Source organism: Pygoscelis adeliae, unplaced genomic scaffold, assembly GCF_000699105.1.
Source record: "Pygoscelis adeliae isolate BGI_AS28 unplaced genomic scaffold, ASM69910v1 Scaffold315, whole genome shotgun sequence".
NCBI lineage: Eukaryota > Metazoa > Chordata > Aves > Sphenisciformes > Spheniscidae > Pygoscelis > Pygoscelis adeliae.
In genome coordinates this window covers 68,879-82,305 of record NW_008824865.1, presented here as the reverse complement: position 1 = coordinate 82,305, position 13,427 = coordinate 68,879, and the positions used below count along the sequence as shown (strand labels likewise).

Below are 13,427 nucleotides of genomic sequence, written 5' to 3'. Positions count from 1 at the left end.
CCCTATGGGGCCAGAGATGGGTGTGTGTGTCGACTTGGTTACCCTAAAATTGAAGCGAATAGAGGCATCAAAGGATGAAACACCTTTGTGAATCAAACATGACCTGCATTTGTATCAGTCATTATCAGCTGAGCAGTAGAGGCTGTAGCCCTAATTAACAGCAGGGTCTGAAGGAAAATCCTGCTGCCTGCGTTGGACGCTGCTGTGCAAGTGCCACATCCCTTCTGGGTTCTTGTTTTCCCCATGATTTTTGCCTGACAAGCAGTAATAGCACCCCTGTTAATGAGTGAGGTATTAACTGGATGAAAATGTGGAGGCATACGGGGAGGTTGTGTGGGTTGTCCCAGGACAGGATGCTGGCGAGCGGGTACGCTCCGTTGCCCTCTGCTTTTGGTGAGTGTCTCCACCCAAGCAGCAGCAAGACTGGCTTTGCCTTTAAAATCATGGCTCCAGTGCTGGTAGTCCCGGTTGTCTATGGCAGCAGCTGTCATACAATCACTGTTGGTCTGCTTAGTGCTTGTTCTGTACATGTTGAAAGCAAAGTCTGGGGTTGATGGATAAAACCCATCCAAACTGTCTGTTATCTTTGCTTTGAGAACCAAGGTAGGGCTGGAAAGAAGGCGCTGGGCTAGTGACGTGCTGATATAACTAGATGCATGTTAATAGCTACTTAACAGCTAATAAACAGCTAACTTTTAGGTCCAAGAGGCTTTTGTGATTATTGAGGTGGAACTGTGCTCTCCTTGTTCATGTCTGAAAGCGTTTATTCAGGCATTAGTTCCGGTAAGGAAAGAAGGACAAATTTGTATGAAGACATTCTTACCTTGGCAGGTAAAGGACGCTCCTGTGGCCCTTTATGTCTTCCTACATGTAGTTACGTGCATTAAAGTCTCCAAAAGTATATCCGTTATGTACTACCTATATTTTGCATTAATTGGAGCATGATTTTTCTTTCCCTTCCTCTTTTATAACCAACTATATTCCTCTTTTTTTTCTTTTTTTTTCTTTTTTTAATGACAGGTCCATGGGCACTGCATGTGCAGACATAATACCAAAGGGTTAAACTGTGAACAGTGTTTGGATTTCTACCATGACTTACCCTGGCGACCTGCTGAAGGCCGCAATAGTAACGCATGCAAAAGTGAGTTTGAGTAAAATGCAGAACTGGAGTCTGGTGTGAGCGTTACATGCTCTTACTTGGGAACTTGTGGCAATATATGTTCTGCATGTTCTTTGGTTGACTTTGGTGTGTCTTTGCTGCAGACTTGCGTCTCCCCTGGGACCAGACTCTTACTTTGCTTTCTGTCTTTGTCACAGAGTGCAACTGCAATGGCCACTCCAGCCAGTGCCACTTTGACATGGCTGTGTACATGACGACGGGGAATACGAGCGGGGGAGTGTGTGACGACTGCCAGCACAACACCATAGGACGCAACTGTGAGCAGTGCAAGCCCTTCTACTTCCAGCACCCGGAGAGAGATCTGCGCGACCCTGACGTCTGTGAGCGTAAGTGCAGCCCTGCTCCTCAGGGTGGGAATGGCCGTGGCATCCCAGCCATGGCCCCCTAGGGCTTTCCCTGGAGAATTTAGGATTTACTGGCCTTCTTTTGGCCAGTGCAGTGCTCCCGAACAAAGATCCTTGAGGTAAGGTGGTTGTCTTGGAGGTCTTGAGCAAACCTGGCTGGGTTTTGTTTTCTCTTCAAGAATCTGGAAGTTTATTTGGTCATTACGTGTTCAACCCATGTCATGTCTAATACTTGCAGGAATCATAGAATCATTAAGGTTGGAAGAGACCTCCAAGATCATCGAGTCCAACCATCAACCCGACACCACCATGCCCACTAAACCACGTCCCTTAGTGCCTCATCTACACGTCTTTTAAATACTTCCAGGGATGGGGACTCAACCACTTCCCTGGGCAGCCTGTTCCAATGTTTAACCACTCTTTCAGTAAAGAAGTTTTTCCTCATGTCCAAACTCTCTCTGCACAGCACTGATACACTCTCTCTATACAGCAGCTGAGTTTAAATAATTCAGTGTGAGACTTGGCCTTTTCTTTTGTAGCAGTTATAATAAAACACACACGATGGTTCCTTCTTAGCTTGCAACTGTGACCCAGCTGGCTCCCAAAATGGTGGCATCTGCGATCGCTACACCGATTTCTCCACTGGCCTCATTGCCGGACAATGCCGCTGTAAATTATTTGTCGAAGGGGAGCGTTGTGACCTCTGCAAAGAAGGTTTCTATGGCCTAAGTGCCGATGACCCAGCGGGTTGTCAGTGTAAGTAAAAACATATGTTCCTTTATGTGTGATCAAAAGCTCTTTGAGGAACTGTTAGAGCCGGGAGAAGTTGGTTTGTGGGGTGGTTTTTTTCCTTTGTTTCATGTTTTTGCTAAGGGAAAAACATTCTTGTAGATTTGCCGTAGCTTGGAGTCCACCCGCCCTTAAAACTCAGTTCCCCAGCTGATCCTGCTAGTGTATTCAGTGGAAATAGCAGAATACTCCGTATTTGTTTTTAATTATAAGTCTCTAAGCCAGGGGAGTTTTGCTGGGATGGGTGGTGGGCAAAGTGTGCAATTAATCTCTGTCCTGGGGAATTCAGGGGAAGCTTTAATGTAAATATTTAAGTTGGATACTGTCTAAAATGTAACTCCAATCCTGTGTTTTGACATGCCTATTTGTATTTCCCAATCTAGCTTGTGCATGTAATCCTCTGGGTACCCACCCCGGGGGGAATCCTTGTGATTTGGAGACAGGAAACTGCTATTGTAAGCGCCTGGTGACAGGAAAGCAGTGCAATCACTGCCTGGTAAGTGGCTTACCGTAAAATAAATTAGGAGACGCTGGTGTGAGGGAGGCTGGCATGCGGAAAGCGTGGAGCAAGGTGCTGGCTGCCGTCTCTGACTGCCTGCGAGCAGGCGCCTGGTGTTCAGGCTGGAGCGGGCATCTGGGATGTCAGGAGCCGTGAAGCACGCTGTGTTACGGGGAGCTGGGAGGCACGTCAAGGCAGACAAGAGCATCCAGATTAATTCCCGAGACCGTAAGGAGTGAGATGTTAGAATACCTGTAGTGGTTGCTCTGTGAAAATGAGGGATCTGGGGCAGTTCTGCTGGAGCCCTCCCTGGGGTGAAAGACAAGATGGTCAGAGCAGTGTTACCAAAAAAATTGCTTTCTATACAGGCCATTATTTTAGGCAGGCATTATTTCGTACGCATACATTTCCATATAGTGTTTATGCATGCTGGAGTGTTATAGAAACACACTGTCAGATAACTAGATGTTTTTGTATAAACACTGACAGGCTGTCTTATCTAACAGTGAACTACACGGAAAAGTGAAACAAGCCTGTCTGTCCAACAAGCAAGTTGCAGAGTAGCAGCCCTGCAAGGGCAGTGCCCTGCTCAAAGCCCCACCGCCCCACGCGTGGCTCTCTGCTGCGGTGTGACATACTGGGCTGTGATTTTTCCAAGCCCTTCACGGGTCAGGAGCCCAAACTGGTGTAAATAGTGCAGTAGGAGTGAGGTCTCTGAACTTGGGTCCTCCTGAATCTTGCTTTTAAAGCTAGGCAGAAAGATGGGGATTTTTCTCAAGCCCTTGAGATGGTCAATAAGGTGGAGGAGAGCAGGTGGGGAGGTTGTGTTGGTGGTTGTGGGGGTAGACCCTCAACTAGGGTACCAGGATTAATGGGTTGGGGGGCAGTCTGGGGTAGCTTATGCTGAGTATTTCAAAATGTGCCTTCGGGGTAGATGGGGTTAAATGGGCACCGGGTTACAGGGTTGGTGATGTTACCTCCCGCAGCCTGAGCACTGGGGCCTGAGCAACGACATGGATGGATGTCGGCCGTGCGACTGCGACCAGGGAGGAGCGCTGAACAACAAGTGAGTCTCAGCCTGGTTACTCTCCTGTAATCATTCACCCCAGTGAGTTTCGGTTCATTTGCAACCACAACATCCAGGGCTCAATGTGCTCTGGAGGAGGATGTTTGGGACCGTCTTTCTGCTGCAGAAAGCAGCAGCTCTTGATTGCAGCAAGGGGTGACAGAGGCATCCTTGTCCTTTCCATGCTGAGCAGCCTCCATTTGTGCCATTGGTGCAAGTGAACACGTAAAAATGTTTTTAGTGTAGCTCTGCTTTTGGTCAGCCAGGGTAGGAGCCAGCTGTGGGTTGAGCTCTGCCTTGGCCATAATCCAGGGTATGGTCTGTGTCAAAGCTTTGCTCTCATAGGATCAAAGCAGGAATAAGGCGGTGACATGGGCCATCAGGCTGGTTCTTGGTTTGCTCCTGAATTGGCCCTTTGGCTAGTCTGTTTGTCTGTCCACCAGCACTGGGGGAAGCGTGCTAGCTGCATGGTACAGCTGTGTTGCCCCAGTGGTGCTGCGTGGGGTGGGATGTGGACCTGGAAGTGCCCATTGGGGAGGTGGAGGTTTTTTCAGAGAAAAGCGTAGATTTTGAAGATGCATCCACCAGTAAGAGCATGGAAAGTCCTGGCTTAAATGCCTGGTCAGAGGGGTGCTGGGTAGCCAGAAGGCTCCTTCGACCAGAGCAGTCTTCCGTGCATTAGGTGCGTGTCCGACCCCAGGCTTTTCAGCAGCACGTTCCTTTGCGCTTTTTTTTTTTTTTTTTTGCGCCCCCTTCCCTCCACAAACGCCTTGAAACGTCCTGCTTTTGCCTAAAGCCACAGAAGTTTTCCAAGGGGGTGGACAAACTGTTTGGGACTGGTCCCAGTGTGACTCCCATAGGTTGTCACAGCCTGCAGACACCCCATCTGCAGCAGGGATTGCCGTGGGAATGTCCCGCAGGCCATCTCTCCCCTCCGCTGCTGAGTGAATTATTAGCCCTTGGCAGACAGTGGTGTAGTTGTTAGTGATTATTTCCTCCTCCATGCTTGCTCTCTGCACACAGATCGGTTACGCCGCACACCTCATAACGGCTCCCCCAGTGCAGCTGCTTCCAGGGGTTTGGGGTACGGCTCAGCCACAGCCCAGCAAGGCTTTGCAGACTGTTTCCCATGCGCTGAGCCCAGTGATTGCAAAACCACGTGGGGAGGGGACATGCGGCATCCTGGCGTGGGCAGGGAGCAGCTGTGCTTTCCTCTGGCCGCAGGAGAGCCGCGAAGCCCGGCTCTGGCTCCTGGCTTCGCTCTTTAACATGAGCAGGAAGGGGGAGCTTTACCCTCCTTGGGGCTCCTCTCCTCAACTGCTGAATTGCCGTCTCCTGGCTCCTGCTCCGGGTGTGGGATGCAGCGCCTGGGGCAGCTGCCCCTTGCCTGAAATTCATCCCTGCGCTGTAACCCAGGTGGTGGAGTCACCACCCTTCTGGGGCAGCTAGGGCGCTTCTGGCATCTCAAAGTGAACGTGTAAGTGAATATCTGCAATTTCAAAAATGGTTTCAGTTAAAAATTACTCTTCGAATGGGGGCTTGAGAAGCCTGGAGATTATCCATGGAAACCAGAGGGGTTTGACTTTAGAAAATGTTTCTAGAAATTCCACTCAAATTTAAAGAAGGGGCTGTATTTTGGTTGACCAAAAAAACTTCCTATGAAAAAGTGACTGGGCGCATGCAAAAATACAAGCTGCCCAAGGGTTCTTCATAATGTGGGGCAGACCCTCTGCGGACAATAAAACCACCAAGAGGCAGTTTGGGGATAGAGCTGTATTGAGAAAAGAAAACGGCTCGTTATGAAAGAAGTGGAGCTGCTGTATGTCACCCTGGACAGACCTTCTGCACTCCCCAGCGATGGCTCTGTCCCACGTCTTTGGCTGTGTCTGTCCTACTTTAAAGCAGCCAGGTGTGGTTTTCCCCTGTGCGTAGCTGCTGGTGGGCAGCCTCTCGGGATGTGCTTTGCAGCATACAAGAGCTGCACGGGACATGCAGGGTCATGCATGTTCTTGCTTTGCCGGAGCCCATACAAACAGATAGGCTGCTTGCATGGCCTGGAAGCCTGGAGCCAAAGGCTGCCCTCAGCTTGCAGGACAGACATGCCTCTTGGCTACGTCTGTGGTAGCAAGTGAAGCTCTCCGAGGACTGCTGTCTGGCCTCAGGGAACTGCCTGCATCCGTAGCATGAAACCCTCTCGCCATCCAAACCACATGCAAACTGCCTACTGGAAATGGTCTTTGGCCCACGCTCGCTCACAGCTTGAGCCTAGGAGTTGTCTGGGAGAATGATAGTTGGGCTGAGCCAAGACTGCGCCCAGGACCATGCTGCCATTTTAGCAGTGCAGATGGTCCAGCTGCAGAGCCTGAGAACATCTCGTGCCTAGACGCATCTGTGTCCGGAAGCATTTCTCCTCCTGTGTCACTTAAAATGTCAAAATGGAAGATAGCTCTAGCACTGTCTTGGCGTAGCCAAGATATGATGTAAATTCACTGCTTTTCCGTTTTAGCTGCTCGAGTCAATCTGGCCAATGCGAATGCCGGCCCCACATGTTTGGACGTCAGTGCAACCAGGTGGAGCCTGGCTATTACTTCATTTCACTCGATCATTACATCTACGAGGCGGAGGAAGCCAGCTTGGGTCCCGTGAGTAGCAGTTTTAGTGGGCTGGTGTGTCTGGACAGCTGTGGGAAAGTTGTTTCACCATTTGGGTGTTGGAAGTGTCTGTTTTATACCCTGAGTGTTTTGCAATTAAAATGTGGAAAACGCAAAACTCAATTGATCAGAAAACCGTCAGCCTGTAGCTCTTCAATCTTAGTATCGATAAATAATGTAGTAATTTAGGGGGGTAAACTGCCATTTTTCTTTTTAAACCTGTTTCTTTGATCATGACTATACAGTTAGTTTCCTGTCAGCATCACTCTCTGTACCCTACTGCGTACGCGCCCACTGCACCCACTTCTCCTTCCCCTCTTATCTCAAGAGCGGTGGGACACCGACACTGGCTCTTCTCTTTGGTGCCACTGAAACTGGGAGGGAACAAAGCACGCATTTAAACACATGGCTGTGACTTTTAGAGTTTCTGTACATCAGTAGCATTTCTTTTATTAATGACTAAAACCATAGTTGATTGTGCAAAAAACTGTTTTTGTAAGTGAGGTTTCCTCTAGCTTGTTTTGCCTGCTGGCATGGCACATCAGGGTCTCTGGCTCTTTCCATTCGCCACGACACAGCCTTGCTTTTAATTCATTAACAGCAGCTACGTGACTACATCAATTATTTTTGCCTCCAGCAAGGAGTCAGGGAGATGAGATAATGGTTTCTCTAAAGCAGCAGATCCTTGTCTGCCTGCAATTCGGGCACTTGGTCCTCATTTATTTATTTCAGGCAAAATGCAGCCACTTTGCAGTTTCAGCCAAGGCAGAGGATTTTTGCTCTTAGATAACTGCAGAGAGGGAAGACAACGCAGGACAGAAGTTGGACTGCAGCGGACGGCATGTGAGCTGGCACAGGGCTTTTGGTGCATTTGTGTCTGCCTGACTGGAGAGGTGGTTCCCGAGGCCTTGCCGAGGCTCGGGGATGGAGGAACCCGGCATGAAAACCCACCTTGCCAAGCAGAGCAAGGGGATTGCTGGTTTGCCTTTTGAAACCTTCAGAACAAACCATTTTAAAAAACGCCGATATTGAAAAGCTTTCTCACAAATCTGGTGGCAGAATAAAATTCTGAATTCCCAGATAGGGGCCGAGCACAAGACAAAATGAAGTGGCACAGAGTTGCAGGGATTTTCAGGTGGTACAAAGCCCCCATGATCCCCACAGCTGCACCCCCCGACTCATGTCCCGCCTGCCATCCTTTCTGGGGAGCTCCGACACTTTGTGCAAAGCCAAAGGGTAATAACTTATAGCCAGGCTTTCTTCAAAGAGTGTGAGAATACATGAGGGGACATCCTGAAGTGATATGTGTGTGTATATATATATAGACATTTCCTTACATTTTATCCCTTTCTACTGAAGCAGCTACCTTAGGAATGCACAGGATGTTGTTCTATGGAGAGAACTATTCGTGGATGCAGATATATTTGAAACAGGAAGCTTGAACAACACATGCTTCCATTTTCTGTTGCCTTTTTCCTCCTCTTTATATAAAGAGTAGCAGATAAAAACCTGGCACCTGAGACTGAAAGGAGTGACCACATATTGATTTGGCTATTAAGTATCTATTGATGATTAGGATCTCTGTTATTTAGTGACACCCTCCTCATGACAGCCGTGATCTGCTTTTCAAATGTTATCCTGAGCAGTGGTTTGGTTTGGAGCAGCCGGGTGTAGTCAGGAAGTAATTAGCACTCAGCTTGGGCAGTTAATAGAGCAGTTATGTGCCACTGCAGTAAATCCTACTGCTACAAGTATGATGTGAAAGTCCTTACGATGAATGAGATGTCGTAGCTGGTGGATTAGTTACTCACAGCAAGTTTTTAAATTTAAATCCCCACTATAACAGAGAAATGGACAAAGAGTTGTGCAGTGTTGTTTTATTTTATCTTTCTTTCTTTTTGTATATTGTTAAGCGGAAGGGCAACGGTGTGCACGCACATGGGTTAAAAGAGAATTCGTGTTCTCTGGGATGCAAATGATGGATGCTGTGATCCAGAAGTGATCCATCAACAGAACTCATAACTTCACACACTCCTGTGGGGCTCACAAATTTAATGTATCGGTATTAAAATCTCTGTTCCCTGTTTTTGTAGGGAGTAAACATAATAGAGCGCCAGTACACGCCAGACCGCACACCGTCGTGGACAGGCATAGGATTTGTAAGAGTCCCTGAGGGGGCGTACCTGGAATTCTACGTCGACAACATCCCCTACTCGATGGAGTATGATATTCTGGTCCGCTACGAGCCACAGGTAGGTCTGTGAGTATGGGCATTGCTGCCTCCTGGCAGGTGCTGGCTGTCCTGGTGCACGACTGACAGGAGCCTGGCGCTTCCAGGAGTCGTCAGGACCCAAAGTCAAGGATGGACACTCAGTTAAATGTCTGAGATGTGTGAAAATCCAAGAAGATGTTGACTATTACTAGTATTATTTGCTTTACAGTTTCGTCGCTTTTATTGCGTTGTTTCAGCACCTGTTTAATGAGCAAATTAAAAAGTGACAAGTCATAGAATCATAGAATAGTTTGGGTTGGAAGGGACCTTTAAAGGTCATCTAGTCCAACCCCCCTGCCGTGGGCAGGGACGTCTTCAACTAGATCAGGCTCTGACAGAGTAGAATATAAATTTGGCATCAGCCAGATGGCTGCCTAATGGGTGGAAACGCTGTTACGCTCCTTAGGAGACAAATTGCCCGTCTTGGATGTTGAATGCCTGCAGCCAAGAGTTCGCAAGCAGTCAGTTTTGACTGTGGATAATTCACAGGGTGAAGAGAAAGAGAAAAATCCCCCCAGCTCCTTACCTAGATCTTGGCAGCAATTGACTGCAGTGAAATATTCAGGTGCAGTACCCAGAGGTGGGGAGAGAGGAGGTTGCCAAACCCCCTGCTGATGCCGCGCCGCAGATGGGGCTGCTGACCACCTACACCTAGTCATGTTTTTTCGGGAGGGAGGGAGAGAGGCTGTCGTGCTGGAGGGTGCACAGGGGCACTTGCCTTGTCTTGTCTCAGACCTGCAGCTGGTTTGTGTCTGTGTAAATCTGAAGTAATATTTTACAACATTGTTGCTTATGGATGAAGCCAGATTTTAATGGAGCATCTGCTCCATTGATGCTGGAGCTGCAGCCCCATCCTCCCCGAAGCAGAGTGACCACCCCGTCTGTGCACACCCTTTTCCTGGCCTGAGCTCTGGATGCTTCCGGGAGCTTAACGGCCATTGCTTGATGCTGATCAGCCTTTTTTTCCCCCAGTTGCCGGATCAGTGGGAAAAAGCTGTGATCAGCGTCTCGCGCCCAGGCAAGATTCCCACGGGTAGCCGGTGTGGCAATACAGTTCCTGATGATGATAATCAGGTCGTCTCACTGTCACCCGGCTCCAGGTCGGTATAACTGGATGGGCCAAAAGGAGAAAAAAGATTTAAAAAATTGAAACAGAGTAACATCACGTTTTCTGTTTGCCATGGCCTCTATGAAAATGAATGAAATTTAATTTCCAGTGGGTTATAAAAACATATTTAGCATTGTGTCTGTAGACTCAAAGCTTTTAAGTTTTTTCTGATTGTCTGATTTGTTTTGTTCACTGAGTAAAGAGCAGAGGGGAGTGTTTGCACAGCCTGTAAGTGAACATTGGTATGACTCTTTACCTTGCCGATAAGCTTTTCCGGTTCTGACTTGCACAAGCCTCCAAACCGCCTCTTTCACATCGTAGCTTTTGTTCTGCTGGTCTTGGCTGCTTTCTGTTATCTCGATTGCTTTATAGGGCCACCTGAAATGCTTTATGGTGTTGGACATTTGAAGTAAGAATTGTTTCCTGTTCCTAACCCAGATACGTCGTTCTCCCGCGGCCTGTCTGCTTCGAGAAGGGGCTGAATTACACCATCCGCCTGGAGCTGCCCCAGTACTCCTCGGTGGATACGGAGACGGAAAGCCCGTACACGCTTATTGACTCTGTGAGCAGAAATTATTTCGGGGATGCTCTGGTGGAAAAGTATATTTAAAAGCCTGAAAGTTTGCATCTCTTCTGGGTTGTGTCTGTGTAAATCTGAAGTAATATTTTACAACATTGTTGCTTACGGCTGAAGCCAGATTTTAACTGAACAATGTAAAGCACTGTAGGGTTTCTTCAGTCTCAAAGTATGTGGGTTGTTTTTGTTGTATTTTACAGGACTGCAGCTAGTTCTACAGACCTGTAGTTTCTTTGGGGAGGCTAATGAGTGCCATATATGTCATGAATGTCAACCTTTTTATTTAGAGTGGACAGAATTTGGTGGATTTGGTAAGAATTTGGTAGATACCAGAACTATTCCACCAAAAACAACAGAATACTGTCATTTCCCTTCCCAGTTCTGTCTGGCTGTTTGCTTTTTGACCAAAAAAGGATGATAGGAAGTGGGATAATAGTGAATTTTCACAAGTTTGTTGGAGGCTATTTATAAATACTGACACTTTGTCATTGTAAAACTGTTTGTAGCTTGTTCTCATGCCATACTGCAAATCGCTGGACATATTCACAGTGGGAGGCTCAGGCGAAGACGTGGTCACGAACAGCGCTTGGGAAACTTTCCAAAGATATCGGTGTCTGGAAAACAGCAGAAGTGTTGTGAAAACCCCCATGACGGATGTCTGCAGGAACATCATATTCAGCATTTCTGCTCTATTACACGAGACCGCGTTATGTACGTAACCACCTACTTGTAGGGCAAAATGTGCCTGGAAGCTGGATGGCGCTTGCAGGCAGAGCAGTTTGCACAGGGAAAGCGTGTGCGTGGGATGAGGCAGGTAGTTAACGTCCTACACTGTGGTACTCACTCCCCCTGATGCTTTTCTCTGCTCAGCATGCCAGTGCGACCCCCAGGGCTCCTTGAGTTCGGTGTGCGACCCCAGCGGAGGACAGTGCCAGTGTCGTCCCAATGTCGTCGGAAGACAATGCGACAGATGCGCCCCTGGCACCTTTGGGTTTGGGCCGAGTGGATGCCGACGTACGTTAAACCTTTGGCTCTGGGCTGTGCTATGGTCGGGGCCCTGTGTTTAGGGCTTGCCATGGAAACGCAGCCACTCTCTCCCTCTCCTTGCAGCATGCGAGTGCCACGTCCGAGGCTCTTACAACACCTTCTGCGATGCGGAGACAGGCCAGTGCCACTGCTTCCCCGGGGTGTACGGGCGGCAGTGCGACCGCTGCCTGCCTGGCTTCTGGGGCTTCCCCAGCTGCCACCTGCCACTGTGCAACGGCCACGCCGACGACTGCAGCCCCTACACCGGGGAGTGCCTGAGCTGCCGGGACCACACGGCAGGGCACAACTGCGAGAGGTACAGCATGTGAGCCCCCTCCCTGGCCCCTCTTGTTCCCCCCGGCAGGATGGGCACTGCAGCCATTCCCCTCCGGTGCTGATGCTCAGGCAGGTGTGAATCCATGGGGAAAGTCCCTGCACCCTGGGAGCCAGAGCAGCGCTAATGGTCCCGGAGAAGGATGAGAGCAGGGACCCTGTCTGCCCTACCTGTGGCCTCATGCCTCCCAGCAGTGCCTGCCCAGATGCCAGAGGGCACGTTGCGGGACCCCGGGGCTTCATAGAGGCTTTCTCCATTGAAAGCTTCTTGAGAGGCATCAGCCTTGGGTCTCCTGCTCTTATGCTGATGTGAGCCAAACAAATTTGGCTCTGTGGCTGCTCAGAGCATGAGTGGCACGGGAGACCTGTAAGGATGTTTCTGCCCTTTGGTTCTTCACAGTGGTTGAAAACCTGAGCGTAGTTACGGCAAGGCTGCAGTCTGTTTGCCTGCGGTCCCCTGCATGCCGTGTACCCCATTGCGCAGGTGCCAGGCTGGCTACTACGGAGACCCCGTCCTGGGATCAGGCGACCACTGCCGCCCCTGCCCTTGCCCTGACGGCCCCGAGAGCGGACGCCAGTTTGCCAGTGGCTGTTACCAGGATCCAGTCACACTGCAAGTCGTGTGTGTCTGTAGTGTGGGATACATAGGTACTTGGTGGGAGCATGGAGCGGGGCTGGTGGGGTTGAACCTCCCGGTGGGAAGGGGTATGTTTATATGGGTTGTTGGGTGTGACCACAGTACCAGCATCAATGTGTTGCTGCTGGAGCTTGGAAGGTGCCAGGGCAGAGCGGCTTGTGCAGGCAATGCTGGCACCACCGTGAACTTCATCCCCAGCAGCGTGGTAAGGGATGACCGGTGGTCAGCAGAAGTGGACACGACAGCAATGGAGCCGAGGGGCTGAGTGTGCTGGCGGGGGGTGCCTTGGTGCCCCAGGTGGTACCATCCATGCTGCGCCAAGCTGCTGCAGTCTCACCAAGCGCTGCCTCTGTTGCTTTGAGCAACTAACACCCCCCCCCAATTAATGGCCTTTATTGTCTTGCCTCAGTCTTGCCGTTTAGGGGGCTGTGCGCTAGCGAGCCGTGATGGTAATTCCCACTGTGCCTGTTTGTTCAAACAGGCAGTCGATGTGATGAATGTGCGTCTGGCTTCTTTGGGAGCCCCGACGAGGTTGGCGGCGCCTGCCAGCCGTGCCAGTGCAACAACAACATTGACACCACTGACCCAGAGGCCTGCAACAAGAAGACGGGAACATGTGTGAAGTGCCTGTATCACACGGAGGGGGAAAACTGCCACCTCTGCAAACAGGGCTACTATGGGAGCGCCCTGCAGCAGGACTGCAGAAGTGAGTGGGGAGGCACTGCCGTGTCCCCTCAGCCAGCCATGTCACGGGGTGGCAGCAGCTGCCTGAGCTCTTTTTGATTTACCTGGGAGCATTTGGGGTGGAGGGAAACCTCATTACCTCCAGCTGGAATTTCATGCAGCTGCCCTGCAGCTCAGCGGGGCTCCTGGCCAGGAGGGGAGTCCTTTACATTTGACAGGGAGAGCAGGGACAGCATTTACATGTGCTGAAAAGATGAGGCT

The 13,427-nt window shown here is 49.9% G+C and overlaps 1 protein-coding gene across 1 annotated transcript in view; it reads left to right on the top strand.

Annotated features, from left to right (window-relative positions):
- The window catches only part of LAMB1 (laminin, beta 1), a 42,344-nt gene that overhangs the window by 6,620 nt on the left and 22,297 nt on the right, over positions 1-13,427 (top strand). Inside the window, exons 6-19 of the mRNA XM_009324386.1 lie at positions 1,021-1,141; positions 1,318-1,506; positions 2,101-2,280; positions 2,697-2,809; positions 3,799-3,878; positions 6,385-6,520; positions 8,623-8,781; positions 9,774-9,901; positions 10,348-10,471; positions 10,993-11,197; positions 11,357-11,500; positions 11,597-11,828; positions 12,330-12,493; positions 12,964-13,188. Of these exons, the coding sequence (XP_009322661.1) occupies positions 1,021-1,141; positions 1,318-1,506; positions 2,101-2,280; positions 2,697-2,809; positions 3,799-3,878; positions 6,385-6,520; positions 8,623-8,781; positions 9,774-9,901; positions 10,348-10,471; positions 10,993-11,197; positions 11,357-11,500; positions 11,597-11,828; positions 12,330-12,493; positions 12,964-13,188 (2,200 nt within the window). The remainder of the gene's footprint in view (positions 1-1,020; positions 1,142-1,317; positions 1,507-2,100; positions 2,281-2,696; positions 2,810-3,798; positions 3,879-6,384; positions 6,521-8,622; positions 8,782-9,773; positions 9,902-10,347; positions 10,472-10,992; positions 11,198-11,356; positions 11,501-11,596; positions 11,829-12,329; positions 12,494-12,963; positions 13,189-13,427) is intronic.